Below are 18,668 nucleotides of genomic sequence, written 5' to 3'. Positions count from 1 at the left end.
AATTGTTGGGTCAGCAAGAACCGTTTGTACATTTGATATTGATGGCATTAGAAACTCAAAACAAGCAATCATACCTTTTTTTTTCTTTTTTGGGTTTGGGGTGTGTGTGGCTGGGCTGAGGGTATCATACAAACTGGAGAATAGGACGTAAACGGAAAGGTTTTTTTTTAAAAAAGGAATTCTGAAAGCAATCTGCAGACAGAGGGATGTTATGGAAAGGGAAAGCTACAAATAACTCGATGAACTGCAAATGTTCCGACGACCACTTATTAAAAACCAGAGGTGAACTCTTGTCACAAATAACCCGTGGAGGACAGCAGGGCCCGAACGACACGGTGACCACGCAGGGGAGAAATATGAAGACGAGGGATGAACGGCGCTCGAGTTCACGGTTTACAACTGCCTGAAGTTCCCAGTGAAGGTGAGCTCACCTTCTTCCCGTTTCCAGAAGGGGGGGGGGGGGGGGAGAGAGTAAAAAATATATTGAAACAAGTCTCTACCGGGCTCCAACTCGCTCATTTCTGCTACCACCGCCACCCAGAACTGGCGTGATTCCTGCAGGATCGCGCTCCTGGCAAAGGGATTATGTTCAGCCTCCAAAGACATCGAGGTTAAAGGACCCTCCAGTTAACGCAGGAGACAAGCCGGACGCATACTGCTGCCAACCCAGGCATGGTCTTCTTAATGCTATATGAAAACATATATGAAAACAACCAGGAGCCCCACCCGTTTACCTCTGGCAGCATTTCCTTCTGTCCTTGCCCCTAGCACTTTGGTTTTCCTAGGAGAGCAAATTAACCCAGAGCGCAGGAAAATTAAAAGATCGCCCAGATAGTGGTTCAGGAGACATCAGTGGCTGGAGACATCTGTAACAAATTTAGCTTATGTTATATAAAAAAGGGGGATTTCAGGTTGTAATATTCTTTTTTCTTCTCCAGCTACAAATCATGTTCCTGGCTTGTGCATCGCTGCTGTCTGGCCAGTGAGAGCTTCTTCCTTGCTCAGGTCTGATCAGTAACAGCAGGGGAGTGACTGTGCTGCAAGAGGACCATCTGTCCACTGGACAAACAGAATCAGGAAGGGGCTTTAGCGATCTAACAACACGGACCAACGGGGAATTTCAAGAACGTTCTCCGACAGTGGAATTTCCGCCACAAATGTTTGTTTTTTTTTAAAAAAGGAAACACAATCTTAACATACTGTATATACGTCAAAAATAGTTAAAAATGCATTCTTGGGTATTGAATTTCTACCCTCGGGAAGAGTTCCGAAATCCACAGTTCCCCGTTTTGCAACATTAAAAAAATCCCATCAGTTTGTAAAAAACATAATGAAAATTACACTTGTGTGGAACATCCTTGAAAAAACAAAAAGAGCAGGTCCAGTGTGTTTCCCTTCATGACAATAACACAACTCTGCAGACACAGCTCCCTGCAAAGGGACACCTTGACCTCAATGAAATTTGCCAAATCTCTAACTGGAGTAAAAGAGAAGGGACCATATGAGGGAAAAGCGATAAATAAAATTTGACTTGAGAATGAAATAGACCCTGTTTCTCACTCTAGCCCAATCTGGCTGAAACAAAACAGGTCATACCCACTGCAACTTTCGGAGTCTGAATGCTATTGCTTCACATCTAAGCTGACAGAGTGAGCAATCCTAGTTAAATGCTGATTCTTCAGTATTGGGTACTTTCAAGCAATGGTTTGGATAGCGTTTAGATGCTCGTTTTAAAAACCCACATGCACATAAAAAAAAGCCATGATCCCTTTGGAGTTCTATTCAGATAAACCATGCAAAAATGGTGCACCACACACCACACATCACGTCCACTGTTCCTAACACAAACCTAACCCTAACCCAAACCATGGAATTGAAGCTCAGAGGTGTGGACAATTAAAACCCGCTCCTCTGACAAAGGGTCAGATGTTCCAGATGAAACCACCCGCTTAGTTCCCTGGAGGCTGATCCACAAGAACAGATGCTCTGGCAGCTCAGAACACAAGAGCAAGTCCTAGACTTCCAAAGGACTTTTCAACATGCATTTCAACATGAGTACAAATAACAGACACCACTCTTCAAGACTTTTTTTTTTATAAGGGTGAGAGAAGCGTCATTAATCTTAAGAACTATGAAAACAACCAATAGGCATGAAGTTGTTTGCATCTCAACGTGTTCTTAGACTTATCTCAGTTGTGGACAGGTGCCTTTCTCAGAGTATAAAGTACCTGAAAATACTTGTAGCTTTTGACCTTGTGCTGCCACGTCACAGTAAAGCCCCTCTCCTCAGCTGATAAAGATCTCTACAGATTGTTACTGCAGGTAAAACCCCAGAGAATATATTGAAGGTAGTAATGAAAGCCTGCAAAAGCAGTTTTGGCAACACAACACCAATACCTACCCAGTGTGCATGGTCACCTGTCTCTCAGCTTGCACTGCTGAGATCTTGCCCTCCTCTTCACATTGCGAAGAGGAATTGGATCGATATTGATGTGGGGGTGGCAGTAGAGGTGGCATTTTCTATAACTCCAGTCACTAAATGGCATTGAACTTTTCCACATAACTGACTGGATGGAATCAAAATATACTTTTCAGCAGTGAGCTTGATCTTCCATCGCTCAGATCAAAGGTCCCCCTCACCTGCTTAATCCCAGACTTTAAGTTTTCCCTTCCCAAGAGGAAATGGCCTGCCCTGGGCCATATAAACCCCTTGAGCTCTGAACAGCCACATGTTTCCAGTCACATTCTAAAGCTGAGACGTGCTAGTCTATCTATCAGACTGCAGAATTTGACTCAACTGAAGGAAAGAGAAGTCCCTTTATTCAAAGCTGTATTGTCTGCACACAAGCAAGATTGTAAATAATACTAAATCCTTCAAGATTTGTGAACAAACTGAATGGCTGCTAGCAGGTGTGAAAAATCTCGTGCTAACTTAGCAGAGACCAGATGCCGAGCTCATTAATAGAGGTCTACGTTTCAGATATTCCTTTGAGATTTCTCGTCACTTTTGGGAACTACTGTATACTAGATGAAAGGCAGAACACACCAATTTTTCTAATTGCATTCCCTTTAAAAGCAGGAGCCCAAACCCCAACTTCACAAACAAGCACCCGCACAATCATTCTCCATCTTGAAAGACACAGGGGCAAGAGAACCCACTGAAAACTGCATTCACTCTGTATACCGTCCAAGAGGCAGAGGAGAGTCATAAAAATAGAAAACATTTATTTGAACTGAATTTTGTTTCCTTTAGTTAAAGAAAAGCAAAATAAAACCATAAAAATACAGAGTTTGGCTAATAAAGTACTGTATTGTAGTTTGTGAACCATCACTGCAGGGAGAGTTGAGTTGGAGAGCCCCACTATTTTAAACCTCCCCCCCCCACACACACACTGCCCTGTTCCATCCTCTGTAGGACTAGGTAATGGCAAGACTAGCGTGTCCCCAGATCCATGGGGACATTCACCGGGGACATTTGCAAAACAGAGGAGGGCCAGGTGGACACTGTCCTTTTGGGAGACTAAATTTAACAATCCCCCAACTGAAGAAAACAGGATGGCGTTGTTACAGGTACTTCACCCTGCTTTCCAAAAACACTCGTCTTTACAGGACTTGGCTGGATTCAGGTATTTGTTTTTATAAAAGTGGACCTGGTAGCAGAAGGGGCTGACAACAACACTTGGCGGTGTTAACACCATGAAGTACATGACAGCCTGGGTTAATTTCTGATCACCTGCTGCCCTGCTCCCTTTTATTATTAGAAGCTGTTACCTCTTTAGCCTAAAAGAGGGATCTCCAATCCTAGTCCAGGAGGGTCAGCATGTCTGCTTGTTTTCGTTCCATCTCAGTTCTTAACGGTACTAGTCAGCTTTGTACTGGCTTCGTTGGACCAGTTTATCAACACCTCCCAGCTCTCCGGGAGCTCGTGATTTTAAAGAGAGCTGGAAAACCTGCAGACACACCAGTTCTCCAGGACGAGGTCTGGAGACGCCTGGCTTCAACCAGCCGTGCACAGAAGTTACAACCGAGCGTACACAACGGGATTCTGACAGGACAGAGGGAAGTAGGTGTACAAATTTCGTGTGGTCAACGTCTCTACAAGACGAGCAGCTTCCCCTGCGTGCCTTTGACAAAGTGCCCAGACCAGTACTGGTGGGTCACAAGACAGCTTTAACCCTAGAGGGGCAACAGAGTACACTCTTTAGGCAGTGTAATCCTAACGGTTTTATTATCTCGGAGGTTTATATGTATATATATTTATAATGTATATGTTTATCGTTATTTTACAATATTCCCTGATAGCCGGCTGGGGCCGCTGAGTGTTTATACAGACACCTGAAAAGGAGGAAAAACAAAAAGTGACGATGATGATGATGGCGATGAAGAAAGGAGTTCGAGAAGTTTCGTCCGTTGAGGGAGACGTTAAAAACTTTCGGAGTGAAAGCAGAAGGAAACAGAGGAATCCTGTCGCGGCTTTTGTTTTTTTAGTTTTGTATTTTGTTTTAGCTGTCCCCTCCCCCCAAAATGTTCCACTCGCTGGTCTCACACATTCTCCACGTACTGCAGCCTGGACTTCTGTGGACAGGAGACAACAGTGTTCGCTTTAGACCGGGGAGGTTCTCGAAACCCCAGCGCTGGGGACCCCCTTTCACATCACCACGTTCAACGGGGAACCCCACTTTACAACAGCATTCAAAACACCAATCCACCTCATCATCAGAGGCAGTAACATTTCAGCAATTGCAGCAAACAAGATAAGCTATTATGAGACAGATAATCAGACAGATGATTATTATTAAGCGCTGAATCCACAGAAGAATTTAATGGTCAAGCAGCTACATAATATTAATGGCGACTCTAAAGAAGCAATAGATTTTCATCAATTTTGCAGACATTACTTGATCAAATTAAATGATTTTTTAAAAAATTCTGCTAGAATCCAACATTAAAATCTTTATTAACCTACAAGAGCCTGATTTTGGGATGGCAGTTGAGGTAGTAATACTGCAATAAGGAACCCCATTAAAACTGTTTCAACATAAATAATAATGAGGTCAAGAGCAATCAATGAAACTGCTTACTCTGTACAACTGATGGCTTTAGAATAGCCTTTTTGTGCCAGAGCCCAATTTGCTCTTTATTTACTGAAAGGGATCACAGTCGTGCAAAGATGCTAGGCAAGATGGAGAAAACGCGATTGTAGAAAGGATCAATAAAATGCAAAACGGAATATAATTTGAGGACTCAACAAGAGCTCTGTACTGAAGGCACAACTCTTTGCCAGTTGACCCTTGTGTCTCTCCGGACTGCCAGAGCATGGACGATGTAGATCACAGCCCAGTAATTAGGTTAGGGCAGGGGGGGAGGCTACAGTAGCTCCCTTGACTTAATTTTATCAGGTGCTATTAAACAGCTAATGAGACTGACCCATTTTAAACTCCATTGTACAGCAATGATCAGCAGATAAATTTAACACTTTAAGTTAAGCCAATTCTTAAAAGCCAATGACTTCTTTATGTCTGCGATCACTGCAGCGACTCCAGTACTGCTTTGCACTGTCCACATGTCAAAGCTATTCATCTCTTTGACATGCTGTCTGCTCCACTGCGCCTCACAGCAGCGTTAGAGCCAACAGGAGGGGCAAGACGCCTCTTCACTGACATCACTGCAACCCTGCGGGAGCTCAAGATCAACCCTACAGGGCGGTGTGGTGGCTCTGTGGCTCAGGATCTGCGCATGCGGCTGGAAGGTTGCCGGTTCAAATCCCACGGCCGGCAGAGGAACCCTACTCTGTTGGACCCCTGAGCAAGGGCCCTTAACCCCAGCTACTCCAGGGGCGCCGTATAAATGGCCGACCCTGCGCTCTGACCCCAAGCTTCTCTCCCCGTCTGTGTGTCTCATGGAGAGCAAGCTGGGGTATGCGTAAAGACAAATCCCTAATACAAGAAATTGTATATGGCCAATAAAGTGATCTTATATCAAATATCCCAAAGTCACGGGTCTGTCAAGAGCTGAGAGATGCCCATTCAACCAACCGATCAGCTCAACCCACAGCGGCACCCTGCCGCAGATGTGCTGCTGCTTGGTGAACCCTGGGCACAGCTGGCGAGTAACACAGGCGAGGCTCAGACTCCACACATCTGGGCCACAGAGCCCAACCTGTGCTCTGAGCAAGGCCTTTACTTGGCGAGACATACAGGACCCCCCCACCCCCCATATCAGTCTTCAAACAGCAGTCTGTTTGAAGACTGTTTGAAACAAAGCAGTCTGTTTACTGGTGTGTTTTAACACTGGTCTGTGTTAAAACACACCAGTGGCATGGCCATCTCCCAAACAGCCCACATGTGTTTTAATTGTGTTGTGTAGATATCCCCGTTCTGAGAAGGATCTGACATCTGGGCCGACCCATTCACTGACCAGTGCTTTCCGTAAGGAAAAGAGGAATGAAAGTCTTGTTTCAGATATCTGTGAACCTGGGTTAGATTCCAATCATGCCAAATTACCTTTTTAAACCCAGGACTGCTTGCGGGTTCACCTGCTCATCATGCGAAGGCACATACAGGCACAGACTCCCCACTGCCCCGGGGAGAGAGGAACCTCACCTATGTTAGCCTCTTTGCTTTGTTGTAGAGCGAATCCACTACTTTGCTCATGTTCTGGATGGTTTCAAGAGCTGCTTCATACGTTTTGTCTACCGGGGGCTCATCGAATATGATCAGCACCCCCTCTCCCTGGTCCAGGATCCCTGAAACACAGAGAGAGACGGTCAGAGGAGGGATCGTGTGGCTCAGCCCCTCTGCCGACAGGCCACGCTTGCAACCAAGATTTCTGGGTAAGGTGGAGAAGACTGAAAACAAAAGCAAACTCAGTAAACCAGTACTTTGCCAAGAAGTTGCGGTGGAGACCTGATTCATGTCTGTACTGAGAGATCCGCAATATCTCCTTATAATAGCAGACAGCACAGGAGTCCCAGATTAAGATTAATGTTCACTGAAAGCAACCGTATCACCCTGCAACTCACAACTGGCAGCCCTCTGGAGCTCAGCAGGTGTGAACTTGGTCAGTGGCTGGATGGGAGACCTCCTGGGAAAAACTAAGGTTGCTGCTGGAAGTGGTGTTAGTGGGGCCAGTAGGGGGCGCTCACTGGGCAGTCTGTGTGAGCCCTAATGCCCCAGTATAGTAATGGGGATGAGGGCAAAAAGGCGATGTCCTTTGGATGAGACGCAAGACCAAGGTCCTGACTCTCTGCGGTCATTAAAAATCCCTGGGCGTTTCTTGAAAAGAGTAGGGGAGTTACCCTGGTGTCCTGGCCAAATTTCCCACTGGTCTTTACACTAATCGTGGCTTCCTAATAATCCCCATCAATGAACTGACTTCATCACTCTGTTCTCCTCCTCACTGATAGCTGATGAAAAGCACTATATAAGTCTAAGGAATTATTATTATGTCGAATGAGTAATATTAAAGGATTCTGGGAATGTATATGTAGTTGGCTTGCAGGAGCATGAAGAAAATCTCTTGGACAAAGCCAGTTTAGACCAGAGGACACTAGCATCACATGCGTTCACCAGTGGGAGTGGGAGTAGAGTACGACTTGGGTAAAAATAAAAAAATCAGCAGAACACCTGCCAGTCTTTACCATGAGAAATCACAGGCCCACCGGACGCCACTCAGGGTCCCATATGTGCAAGTATTAAAATCCGTTGCTCAACAGTGTACATTTTTCATGACACAGCAGCTTGCAGTGGGCAGCTTACTATGAGCACCTATGTGCATGTACAGCCTTTGCTCCGGGACACTGGAGGCTGTGCAGAGCTGCAGAACTGGGAAAGCTGGGAAGCCTCCTAGTGCAGGAACGCCTCACCCAGAGGCTTGTGGGAGGACAGAACGAATTAACGATCCACGCTGAAGCGGATCAGCTGATTCTTAAAGAAGACAGGGTAACAGCTGGATGAGGTTCTTGGCTCAGTTAGCTTACCAACTACCAGAAGGAACAGATGGGCTGACAGTCCTCTTCTCATTTCTAACTGCTCTTCTCTTAAATATTTTCTTTAGAAGTGTTTAGGGATAATGGGACAGGACAGGAGGATGCTAGTGTGACTATGCCAGGCAGAGTTCTGGTGAGAGGAAACAGGAGGGCAGTGAGGACAAAGACGAAGGAGGTAACTTATTCTTTACCGTGAAACTTCTTGTCCAGAATCATCTGCGACAATTTCCTCTCGACGTCCCCCTAAGAAAAGGGAAGAGCAGACAGTGAGAGGCCTCAGAAAGGAAAGCTAAATCCCTCCTCACAGAGATGAAATGAAGAGGTAAGTGCTGACACATGAATGGTCCAAATGAGATGTCTGGTTTCCTGTGTTATTAAAACACAGAAGTTAATAACTGGGAATTAAAAAATGATCCGCAGAAATGAGTCATGACAGAGTCTTTTGGGTCGAAACAAGAAAAAAAGGTAATAAATGCACACCTGGCTCATAGGTCAGGCCTCATTCCATTCAGACTTCACCGGTCCTACCTCCCCCTCGTCCGGGACAGAGATCCCCACCCCTGAACTTCACTAATAAGATTCTTAATTCTTACCTTTGACAGTTTGATGAGAGTTGATATGTGTTCTATCTGCAAAATGGGAAGAAAAAGAAGTTTTAAATTTGGACCGATGAAAACAAACCCAGTGTAAGGGGGGGCAGGGAAGACTGCCTGCTCTACTCCAGCACCGCTGTGAGATCTCCCCCACCTGAAACTGCATCCCTCCCATTCATCGGTTCATTCCTACAGCACACACAAGCACACGTGCTGCGGCACGCTCAGCTCATCAGACGGAAAGAAAAATACTGAGAAAGTTCACGCTGCTCACTAAAAACCAGCCACTGCGTGAGAAATAGCGACTTTTGAGAAAGTCAGACCATTGTATGCTGCAGGCGGTGATCAGGTTCAGATCCCAGCTTTCTGTGACCATTTTGACACTTTCGCCACAGAACGTAACTCTCAAGAAAAACAACTCCTCCCAATTCTAATGCTGGATTATACATTTCTCACTCATTTGTGCTGACAAACCGTTCTGCTTTTCAGTACACTGACGTTTGGTTAGAAACAACAACTGGCTCAACAGAATTTAAACATATTTTGCTACTGATGCATACGTAGAGCTAAGAAAAATGCAGTAAATCCTCAGTTTAACAGACTAACAGGGAAGGGGTGTCCATTACTGCCCAATGTCTGTTAAATCCTGAACGACGTTTTCAGCCCAAGAACACACTATTATATGAGAGAAATGTATTTACACTACCTATGCATATACTTTCTTTATCTGTTGACTTATTTTTTAAAATAATATTGTATTGTAGTATTTAATTTTATCTTGTGTTATTATTTGTGCATTTCCCATTATTACAGGCAAGTCTGGTATTTCTGACCCTTAAGCAGGTTTTGTCGGTAAAAGCAAAGTGCATTAAACCGAGGGTTTGGTCTATGGTGAAGAAGAGGGCGCCCCCTACCTGCACTCTGGAGAAGGGCTCGATGACCCGGATGAGGTTCTGCTCCAGCAGGTTGTCGTAGAGCTTGGCCAGGTGAGTGTTGATGATGGGGTCGTCCCTCAGCTCTGCTCTATACTCCGTAAGGGCCTGGGATGAGAGAGAGAGCAGTCAGACGGGGCTTCACAGCCAAATACACAGAAATTACCAGGCACAAAACAAAGCAGTAACAGTTACACCACTCATGGAATTGGGATTCACCTTTTCAAAGTCTGCCAGTGACCTGTTCTTGCTAGCTTGTGCAACACATTTCAGCGCATCTGTCTGCAGAAAAAAGAAAAATCTGAATTAAACCAATTCATCCTCGCCACGACAACCTCCATGGTCACTTCAGTGAAGATGAAACAGAAGCAGCATCTTCTGCTGAAGATCAACTGGCATTTCATATCTGAGAGCACACAGTCAAGGCTCCGAGACTCATTAGCACACTGGACAGCAAAGGAGCTTAAACTGGAAGTCTGACAGTTTCTTTCATCAACAGAAAGCCATGTGTTATGGGCTTGCCACCTCTTCATTCATGCCCCAATCTGAAGTCATTCTAACTGGGGCTACGGGAGTCTCAGTTATAACTTCAAGCCTGCCCAGTCAAGAAGGGATCGCACTGCAGGGCAGATCAGCATTGGGCATGCTCTGAGCACAGCGAGCACAGCTCAGGCTGCATGGTATTGACACACAAGTAAAGTTGGAACAGCTTCAGCCTCAAACAATGACAGAGGACACCTTGAGCGCTGAGGCTGAAGCTGTCAAATCTGTGTGGCACAGTGACTGTAATAGCTGCCCAAGTCTAGTCCAGATGTCCTCTTGAGGTACCATAAAGGGAAGAGGGAAATTCCATAGTACTGTGCCATTCTCTTCTCAAGTAGAAAATGAATGAAGTTCAGTCAGAAAAGGACTTGAAATCAAGAGCTTATTTAGAAGCAATCTCCTTCAACCTACAACCCACCATCGCTCTTTAGTCATGGGCAAAATGGAGGCACATACCTGTCGTCCTGCATATCGCAGAGCCAGCTTCCCACTGATCAAAGCCTGCACGTCCTCCGGCCTGCCAGGAACAGAACAAAACATATGAGAATTCTAATCCAATGGAAGTGCAGACTGCCCGAACTGGAGAACAAGGGGCACAGAGAATTCACAACACATTACTCCATTTTTCCTAGTCACTAATCAGAATGCTTAGATTTACAACTTCACTCATACAGTAGGGACACATCTGTTGCCCAGAAATCAAGTCAACATGGAAACAACTGCTCAAAAGCCATTCAAAAGCTGAATGCTGCACAGGAGGATGAGACCACTGTGAAATCACAAGGACGCTTAAAGCGTTCGACCCTCTAAGGGCGGAGAACTGGCCCAAGAATGCTGCTGACTCTGAATTCTGAAGCAGAAGCCTGCTTTTTCTCTATCCAGGAATGTCACATCCGGGCTTACAAGTTCAGCATGATCTTGCAGAGGAGCATGTATTTGAGAGCAGTGATGGCTCGGGGGCTGTCGATCGAGTCGTAGCCCTCAAATGCCTCGTAGAAATAGGAGTACGCCGTCTTCCAGTCCTTCTCCTCCGCGGCGTGAATGATCCCTGAGGACAGGAGAGGACAGAGGAAACGAAGGGGGGTCAATATCTCGCTGCAGAACCGAAGTATCAGGGATATGACTACATTTCACCCGCTATCAGCAGGCTGCTGGAAACAGGTGGCACATGGGGAGCCTTCACCCTGCAAGTCTTTGCAAGGTGAGAGAAGATCTGTGCGAAAGCAGACAGAACATGCAAACTCCAAACAGCATTACCACTGTGCTCATTTTAAATGAAGGCTTCTTCTTTATGGACACACAATATTACTCTCAACACATAAGTACCTATGTATTAGATCCTATTGCTGTAATAATTTTATCCCAGATCACAATAGCCCATCACATCTGGCAACTTCACTTTAAAGTAATCCTGTTGCTTCTCCTTCATCAGTGCACTATATTCATCAGATTCTTCATCCTCACAGCACTGCCTAAAGTCAACCCTTAATGCAGGAACAAGCTTTATTTGCCAGGTTTAACATTTAACTTCTGCATCTCCCTACACTCAGCTTTTGACTCTTTTGAAAATATCACAAACAAAGCAGTCTGTGAAGAAGAGCTTCCTGTATTTTTATTTCGTATCTTGGCATGAGATGAAGAGGCACCACCGTCTGAGGCGAGAGGAAATGAAATGCTTTAAACGACATCAAAGGGCATGAAAGTGCTGCCCCTGTTGTCTCTGTGTTTCCTGTGTGTAAACAGGCCTCTCACATGCCCAGGGAACACGTGCTCTTACTCAGGACACCTGGGCACAGGATCCTGACATCACATGGACCGTGTCCACGCCAGGGAGGGCGACAGACCACAAGCACCAGGATCTTTCATCTGCAGCCCCTCATATCAAAACCCCACTGCCAGACAATGAGATGGGCAGCGCCAGTCCTTGAAGTCCACAGGACACTATGGGATTCACCCCCTCTCTACAATACCTCACTGAGCTCATTATTTGGCTAAGCAGTCAAACCTCCTGTTTCTTTTTCACTTTCAGTGAGTTAATAAATGAAAACTTAGAGTAGTGGAAGGACTGAACAAGCTACCCGGGCTATGTGGCTGAAGCCAAGACCCTGGCATCTTTCAATACGTGGCTGGATGTCTGGCTTGGATCAGTGAACTACTAACTACCAGATGGTGTAGTTCTAATGGTTCAATGAAAAGCTGTAAAAGATGTAAAAACATCAAAAAAGTACTTTAGTCTCTTTGCAACTGGTAATGAGAAACACAGCACATGACCTAATGTGAAATAAGATACCATGGCCTTTAATATAACTAGCAATCAAACAATAGCGTCCTATATCACTTGCGCTCATGTGCTTAACTGTGCGTCCCAATCCAGCTCAGGAGGATCCCCTAACAAGCCCTGCTTTGGCTTTGTCCACATCCTTACAGACCACGTGGCCTGAACTAATTCTCAAACTAATAAGCTAATTAAACCTCAGCAGCAGGGTCAATTAAATAAGTAAGGATCAATTAAGCCATTAAAATGCTGGCAAGACATTAACACACCTGGACTACCCGCAAGGATTAGCAGAGTGAATGACACCAGAATGCTGAGGTCAGCTGGCCTCCCCTTACCTGACTGCATGTCTAGGGCAGCCTGCAGCTTGGGCGGACAGTAGATGGCATTGGCAGTAGTCCTGGCAGAGGTGAGGGCTGCCCGCGCCTTGGGCAGGTTGCTCAGGGCATGGTACGTCTTGCTCTCCAGGAGCTGAACCTCCACCAGCAGAGCCTTGTCATCCATCTTCTTCAGCTCCTGCAGTAGCTGGGACCCTGCCAAGGCAAGACCATCACTATATATTAACGCCATGTATAAAAAAAACCCAAAACACTTACTATCCCCGTGAGGCAGGTCGTCTTTAACGCATCTGTCTCCGAGCAGGACTGTGAACTGTAAGTACTGACTGTCAGTCAAAGATCTGCTTTGGCAAAAGTCAAAGCCAGGCCAATAAAATGCTGGAATGATAGGCAAGAGAGGTTATTAAAACCAAAAAGAGATCGGTTCATTAAACTGCAGACTTCAAAATCATTACAGCCGGATGAAGGATTAGATGAGGAATCCTGGAGTCAAACCACTTTAACACCTCTGCCCCTTCAGCCAAACGCCAAGAACTGGGACTCAACAGCTTATGGCCTATAATGGATGGGAGAGCAATCAGCCGGACTTCATTCATTCATCACTCATTTCATTCTGCTTGTGTTTAACTGGGGGACCCAGCTCAGCTCAAGACATCTGGCAGCAGTTTGCTCTTTTGTCCAGAACCAAAACAAAACAGCACAGCAGACAGACGAGAAAGCCTCCAAAAACACAGTGGACAAACCATGCTGCGTGATCACACTGCATTTCACACGCTGGACGGTCCGCGTGGCATCTAGTTTGAAACCACTACCAAGGCGAGGAAAAATCCAGCCAAGTCAGTAAAGTGGCTGAGCCACACTTATTTTCTCTCTACCCTCTAAAAATAATGATGATGATGATGATGATCAGCTCCAAAATAAAGACCTGTCTGCAGCACAAACTGAGACAGGAAGCGTGAAGATAGTTATACCACAGACAGAAAATGTGTAGAATTATTAACTGAACAGACAGTGTGAAAAACAACAGAAAACCCAAATTAGCGTTAGCGTCAACACCAGGGTTTATGTTCTGACTCATCGGGGATCGGGCTCGGCACCTAACAAATCACTGCGGGGGAAAAGCAGCAGCCCAAACCGTATTAACACCACAAGGCTCGGCAGAAACCGGGAAGCCTGAGCTCGGAGGACTCCAGGCTGCTTCGGTAGAGTTTTACCAGCCATTCCACGCACAGCATTCCCATAACTTACCGAGCAGCAGGGCCTCTTGATACCGCTTGGTGTCAAAATACAAGGAAACCAGGCGAGCCTGAAGGGGAGGAGAGGGGCAAGTCAGCACAAGCAGAAGGGCTGGAAGACCATTTTAAGTGGAAAAAAAAGACTGTCACACAGCAACCATGCTTTAGTGGGGGCAGAGCGGTGGCACTGTGGCTCAGGATCTGCGCCTGTGGCTGGAAGGTTGCCGGTTCAAATCCCGCGGCCGGCAGAGTAATCCTACTCCGTTGGGCCCCAGAGCAAGGCCCTTCACCCCAGCTGCTCCAGGGGCGCCGTATAAATGGCCGACCCTGCGCTCTGACCCCCAGCTTCTCTCCCTGTCTGTGTGTCTCATGGAGAGCAAGCTGGGGTATGCGTAAAGACAAATTCCTAATACAAGACATTGTATGTGGCCAATAAAGTGATCTAATATCTCATATCTTAGTGCTTGCTTAAAACGGGTTTATAATGCATTTCCACATTGTCATATAATGTATTTCAGTCTGGATTTTGCCTGAGCTCGCAGGACTGCTTGACCGTCCTAACATTCTGCTAGCAGCCCCAGGGCGACAGGAATGAGGTGTGGGCACCGGGAGAAGGGCAGCGCACCTCCAGAGCCTGGCGCAGGAAGGTCCTCTTCTCCGACTTGGCCCACTCGATGCACTCCAGGCACAGCTCCACCTCCTGGCCTGTGGCCGCCTCCATGTCCAGGAAGAGGTCCAGGAGGGAGCGCACCAGGCGGGCCGCCTTGGCCTTGCTGATGGAGTTCAGGAAGGGGCGCACGTACTTCAGCAGCCCCCCCAGCTCTAGGGCACACAAACAGGGCAGGGCATTAATCGACGCCAGACAGAGCTTTCTGCAGCAATCCCTTACTCAACCCTCTGACTGCTTTAAAACCCACCCAAGTCCAACGACTCCTAAAGGAGATATGACTTCATACCTTTTCTGGATGATAGGGGTGAAAGGTGTTCTAAATCACAATGCTGCAGCATTACCCATTAATATCGCTACAAAAGAACTAAATGGATCCCCACATGTGGCAACCCCAAAAGAAAAAGGCACAGACTCAGACTCACATAGCTGACCAGGTGTGTTATAACATTATGCTGGACTAGGTAGCTCCGTCAACATGCGTAGGCTGAAAAGGAACAGGTGAAGGTTCATTTCATGCTGAAAGGTAAAGAAAATAAACACTTTCCTCTATTTCTGAAGAACCACCCACAGCCAAAACGTTGGTCTTTTTTCTCTCACCCTTCAGCATGGAATGAATCGTCACCTGCTTCTGTGACAGTGTCTATTTAGAAGAAGCTTCCCCTATACCATGCCCCCAGGGCTGCTTATAGCGCATCCTACAGGTCACCCCTCGTTACTGCAACGCCGGCCGTCTCACCTGCAGCCTGGCCCGTCTTGGCCAGCAGGGATCCCAGCTCAAGGATGCTCTGCTCTTTGACCCGCACAGCCTCCTCATCGCTCTCCTGGATGTCACGCTTCACTGTGGGAACAGGACGGGAACACCATGGGGAAAACTGCGGGATGTTCCAGGCATGCATCTAAACAAACCCCACTACCTGCAGGCGGACAATACTGGATAATCCAGCCTGCCGGTTAGGGTGCTTGTAGCTCACGACAAACTGCAAACACTCGCCACTGTTACTCACCTGACCATAGAGAACTGCTCACTGACCACTCAGGGATTTTCTTGTAAATCTTGAAGTAACTGGATGAGGGGATATTTTCCATTTTCAAGGCAAACAAAAATTTGTGATAATTGCCCCATGTAGGGTAAAGTAGGCCATTACAATGACACTATAGGACAGCAAAGGTTATTTCAATTGGGACTGACACTCCCCCCTTAAGGATCATGTAGTGAGCACAGAGTCAGCTCCTTTCATGGCAAAAATGAAAGCTTTGTGCACAGCTGAGACAAAGATCTCTTGCTAATTAACATGCTAATCTTGATAAGCAGTGTCACAAGAATCGGTCAATCGCAGAGAAATCCACCAACTCTCCAAAGGACATGATGCTGTGTGCAGAGCAATGAGGCTCAAGGCTGGGAGAGCATTTTGGTCAATAAGCAACAAAATAATTCTTCACAACTTCACCTGTCAGTAGATCTGACCCAAGACCTCTCAACTTTCTACTGCCCCATCAGCAAACACACAGCCACTGAAATGTGCTAAGGTAAGGGCACACATGGCTTGTAGTGCTAACCCTGTTCACCAGCTTGTACTTGCAGACCCAGGGCTGGTCTGTGTTTGCACTTCCTATTGAAGGTAGTGGTGTGTGTGTGTGTGGAGAGAGAAGAGGTGTTGAATGGACTGAATTACAGCACCACATATTGATGCACAGAGCTCTTCACAATTTCCTACTTAAACTCAGTGTTTCCAGGTTCACACCTGCATGCAATTTCCCCAGTAATGTGAATCTCTGCCTGCTTTCTGCAGGCAGTGTGAAAGCACTTTAAACTTAAGGATAGCAGAAAACACAATAAGAACGAGGACAACAACAAGAAAGAGATTCTGTGCTGGGAGGGCAGGGACGAATAAGGTCACAAAGTTCTCAAAACTCATCAAATTTCATCTAAAATCACTAGATCTTTTCCAGGGTTCCACTGAAGCCTTCAGAGTTGAAATGAAATATTTGTCATTTGTACACGCTACAGGATCACCTTACTCCGGATGTGATCCACTTGTTTTTATTCAATGAGAGGTTTTAAAACACAGGCTATATATATACACATCCCTTCACTTACATAACCATTCAGAACCAGACAACAGCTGTTTAGTGAGCCTTTAGAATTTCACATCACACAGAGATGACCAATCCCGACCCCCGATGCTGAGTGTTGCAGGTTTTGAATTACACAAAACATGTACAGCCAAGGCCTATGATATATTTAGGTTTTAAAACTCCCTAAAGTAGCATTCCTAAAAAACTATTGTGTGACTCAAGCCTGTACTATTTGCTCCTGGTACCCTGGTGCCGTCATGACTTAGGAAAATTTGCCAGTCACCCTGAAGACCAAACTCACAAAACATCTACAATTGAAAACAAAAACACACGGCGAAGCCATTTGAAAACGTACACGTTTTTGTGTGTCCAGAAAAAAAAAAGCAGAACAGACTAAGTTAAACTCAATACAGTGATTGTCATTTAAGGAATCCTGATATTTTACAAGCCTATAATGGATCTAAATGAACAACATCCTCAGGTGTTAACACGTGTTATTCTGAATTTCTCTATATCATGACGTAGCCTAGTGATAATTAAGTAACAGCTTTGGCGACTCACAAAAAAACACCCTTTAAACCTGTACACCAATGACGACCACCCCAGCTAACGGATTAGTAGTCAAACAAAATCGCCTTAAAACAGGCGAACTTCCACTTTGACAGAAACGGATCACCAGAAGCTTCGTAAGAGACTATCGACGGGGGGAAAAAAAGCATGTTTCAAGTTAAAAACACCAAACTGGGAAATAATTAACCGGGAACCGACAGATCCTGGACATATACGCGGTGCTGGTAAAGGGTTCGAGCCCGACAGCAGAACTCGCTATCGGCCACAACCGGGACCTGTCCTCCCCGCACAACAGCTGCGCACCAAAGACGTTGGAAACACAGCTCGACAGCGGCTTGGGAGGGGGGTTTAAAATGCTGAATCCCGCTCAGTGCACACAACCGCCGTGACAGGTCTGCACGGGGAACCGGCGCTGAGGGGGGCTTTCTGCGATCAGCGGAGGTGCCCCCCGTGATTTCGCTCCCTCTGTCGGTGCGCCCCGCTCGCATGTTGCAGACCGAGCCCGATCCTGAAAATCGGCCGTCGTTTTCCGACGAAGCCAAGCTCAGCCCCCTAAACTCGCCGTTCGACACCGGGTTTTATTGTGAAAAATGCATTTTCGAAGGGGGAAAGGTAACTTCATGTACACAGGCCCACCGGCTCCCGGCCTACCACCAGTCTTTCCACACCGTGAGTCAGCAAGCAGAATAACCGGCTCCCGGGGCTGCTCCATGCACCCGGGTCCGCTCCTCTCAGGACGAATCGAGCGCAGCCCAACCCCGTGTCCAGCTCACCCGAACCCAGCCCCAATCCCCCCAGCTGCTTACCTATTGAATGTAAGATATCGATGGACGCGTTGCGGTCCGTGCTGAGGAGAGACTGAGCCCTCTGAAACTCCACTACCGCCGCAGCCGCCATCTTACCAAATCACTGACTGCCTGACTCTACACAACAAACCCGACAGCGGCCGGAACTACCGCCCCCATGGCACGCCGGGAAATGGAGTCCTTTTTTTGGCAGGAAGTAGGGGAAGGAGTGTCTGCGAAAGGGGGCCTGGGCCCTTGTATTTGTCTGGCGAGGGTGACTTGGGAAATGAAGTCCAAAGACAATTCTTTTTGTAGGAAACACGATATTTCTAAATGTATATTCCGGATACAATTCTATATATACACACACAATATGACATTGTATCTTCAAAGACGCGACAATGTATAAGCAGAAGTGCCAAACTAGATTGAGGCAAACTAGATGTAGGCATCCAAAGAAAACGCAATGATTATTCTGTATCGAAATATATCGTAAATACGCATTCCGAGCTCGACAGCTGCTGGGATTGTATGTCATAGCGGTTTGATGTCATTGCTGGACAAGACGTACCTCACAGCTAGAAGGATTTAACACCTTCGGGTTACTGTACTCACCGGCTTCGTCACATAGGATGAGTACCCTTCACACACACATCCCACAGAG

The 18,668-nt window shown here is 46.4% G+C and overlaps 1 protein-coding gene across 1 annotated transcript; it reads right to left on the bottom strand.

Moving 5' to 3' along the window:
• Positions 1–3,210: 3,210 nt before the first annotated feature.
• Positions 3,211–18,647, bottom strand: LOC148814738 (26S proteasome non-ATPase regulatory subunit 11). The gene is made up of 13 exons (XM_088906157.1): positions 18,026–18,647; positions 15,310–15,411; positions 14,529–14,725; positions 13,917–13,974; positions 12,669–12,863; positions 10,959–11,103; positions 10,512–10,572; positions 9,732–9,794; positions 9,495–9,620; positions 8,581–8,616; positions 8,179–8,230; positions 6,603–6,745; positions 3,211–4,575 (listed from the first exon to the last, which is right to left on the bottom strand). The coding sequence occupies exons 1-12, from the start codon at positions 18,114–18,116 to the stop codon at positions 6,603–6,605; spliced, it is 1,269 nt and encodes a 422-aa protein (XP_088762283.1). The 5' UTR covers positions 18,117–18,647; the 3' UTR covers positions 3,211–4,575.
• Between the last annotated feature and the right edge of the window lie 21 nt (positions 18,648–18,668).

The sequence above is a fragment of the Atractosteus spatula genome, chromosome 26 (genome assembly GCF_055471065.1).
Source record: "Atractosteus spatula isolate fAtrSpa1 chromosome 26, fAtrSpa1.hap1, whole genome shotgun sequence".
NCBI classification, from domain to species: domain Eukaryota; kingdom Metazoa; phylum Chordata; class Actinopteri; order Semionotiformes; family Lepisosteidae; genus Atractosteus; species Atractosteus spatula.
The sequence above is the reverse complement of the archived record's forward strand: the minus strand, read 5'-3'. Positions and strand labels throughout refer to the sequence as shown.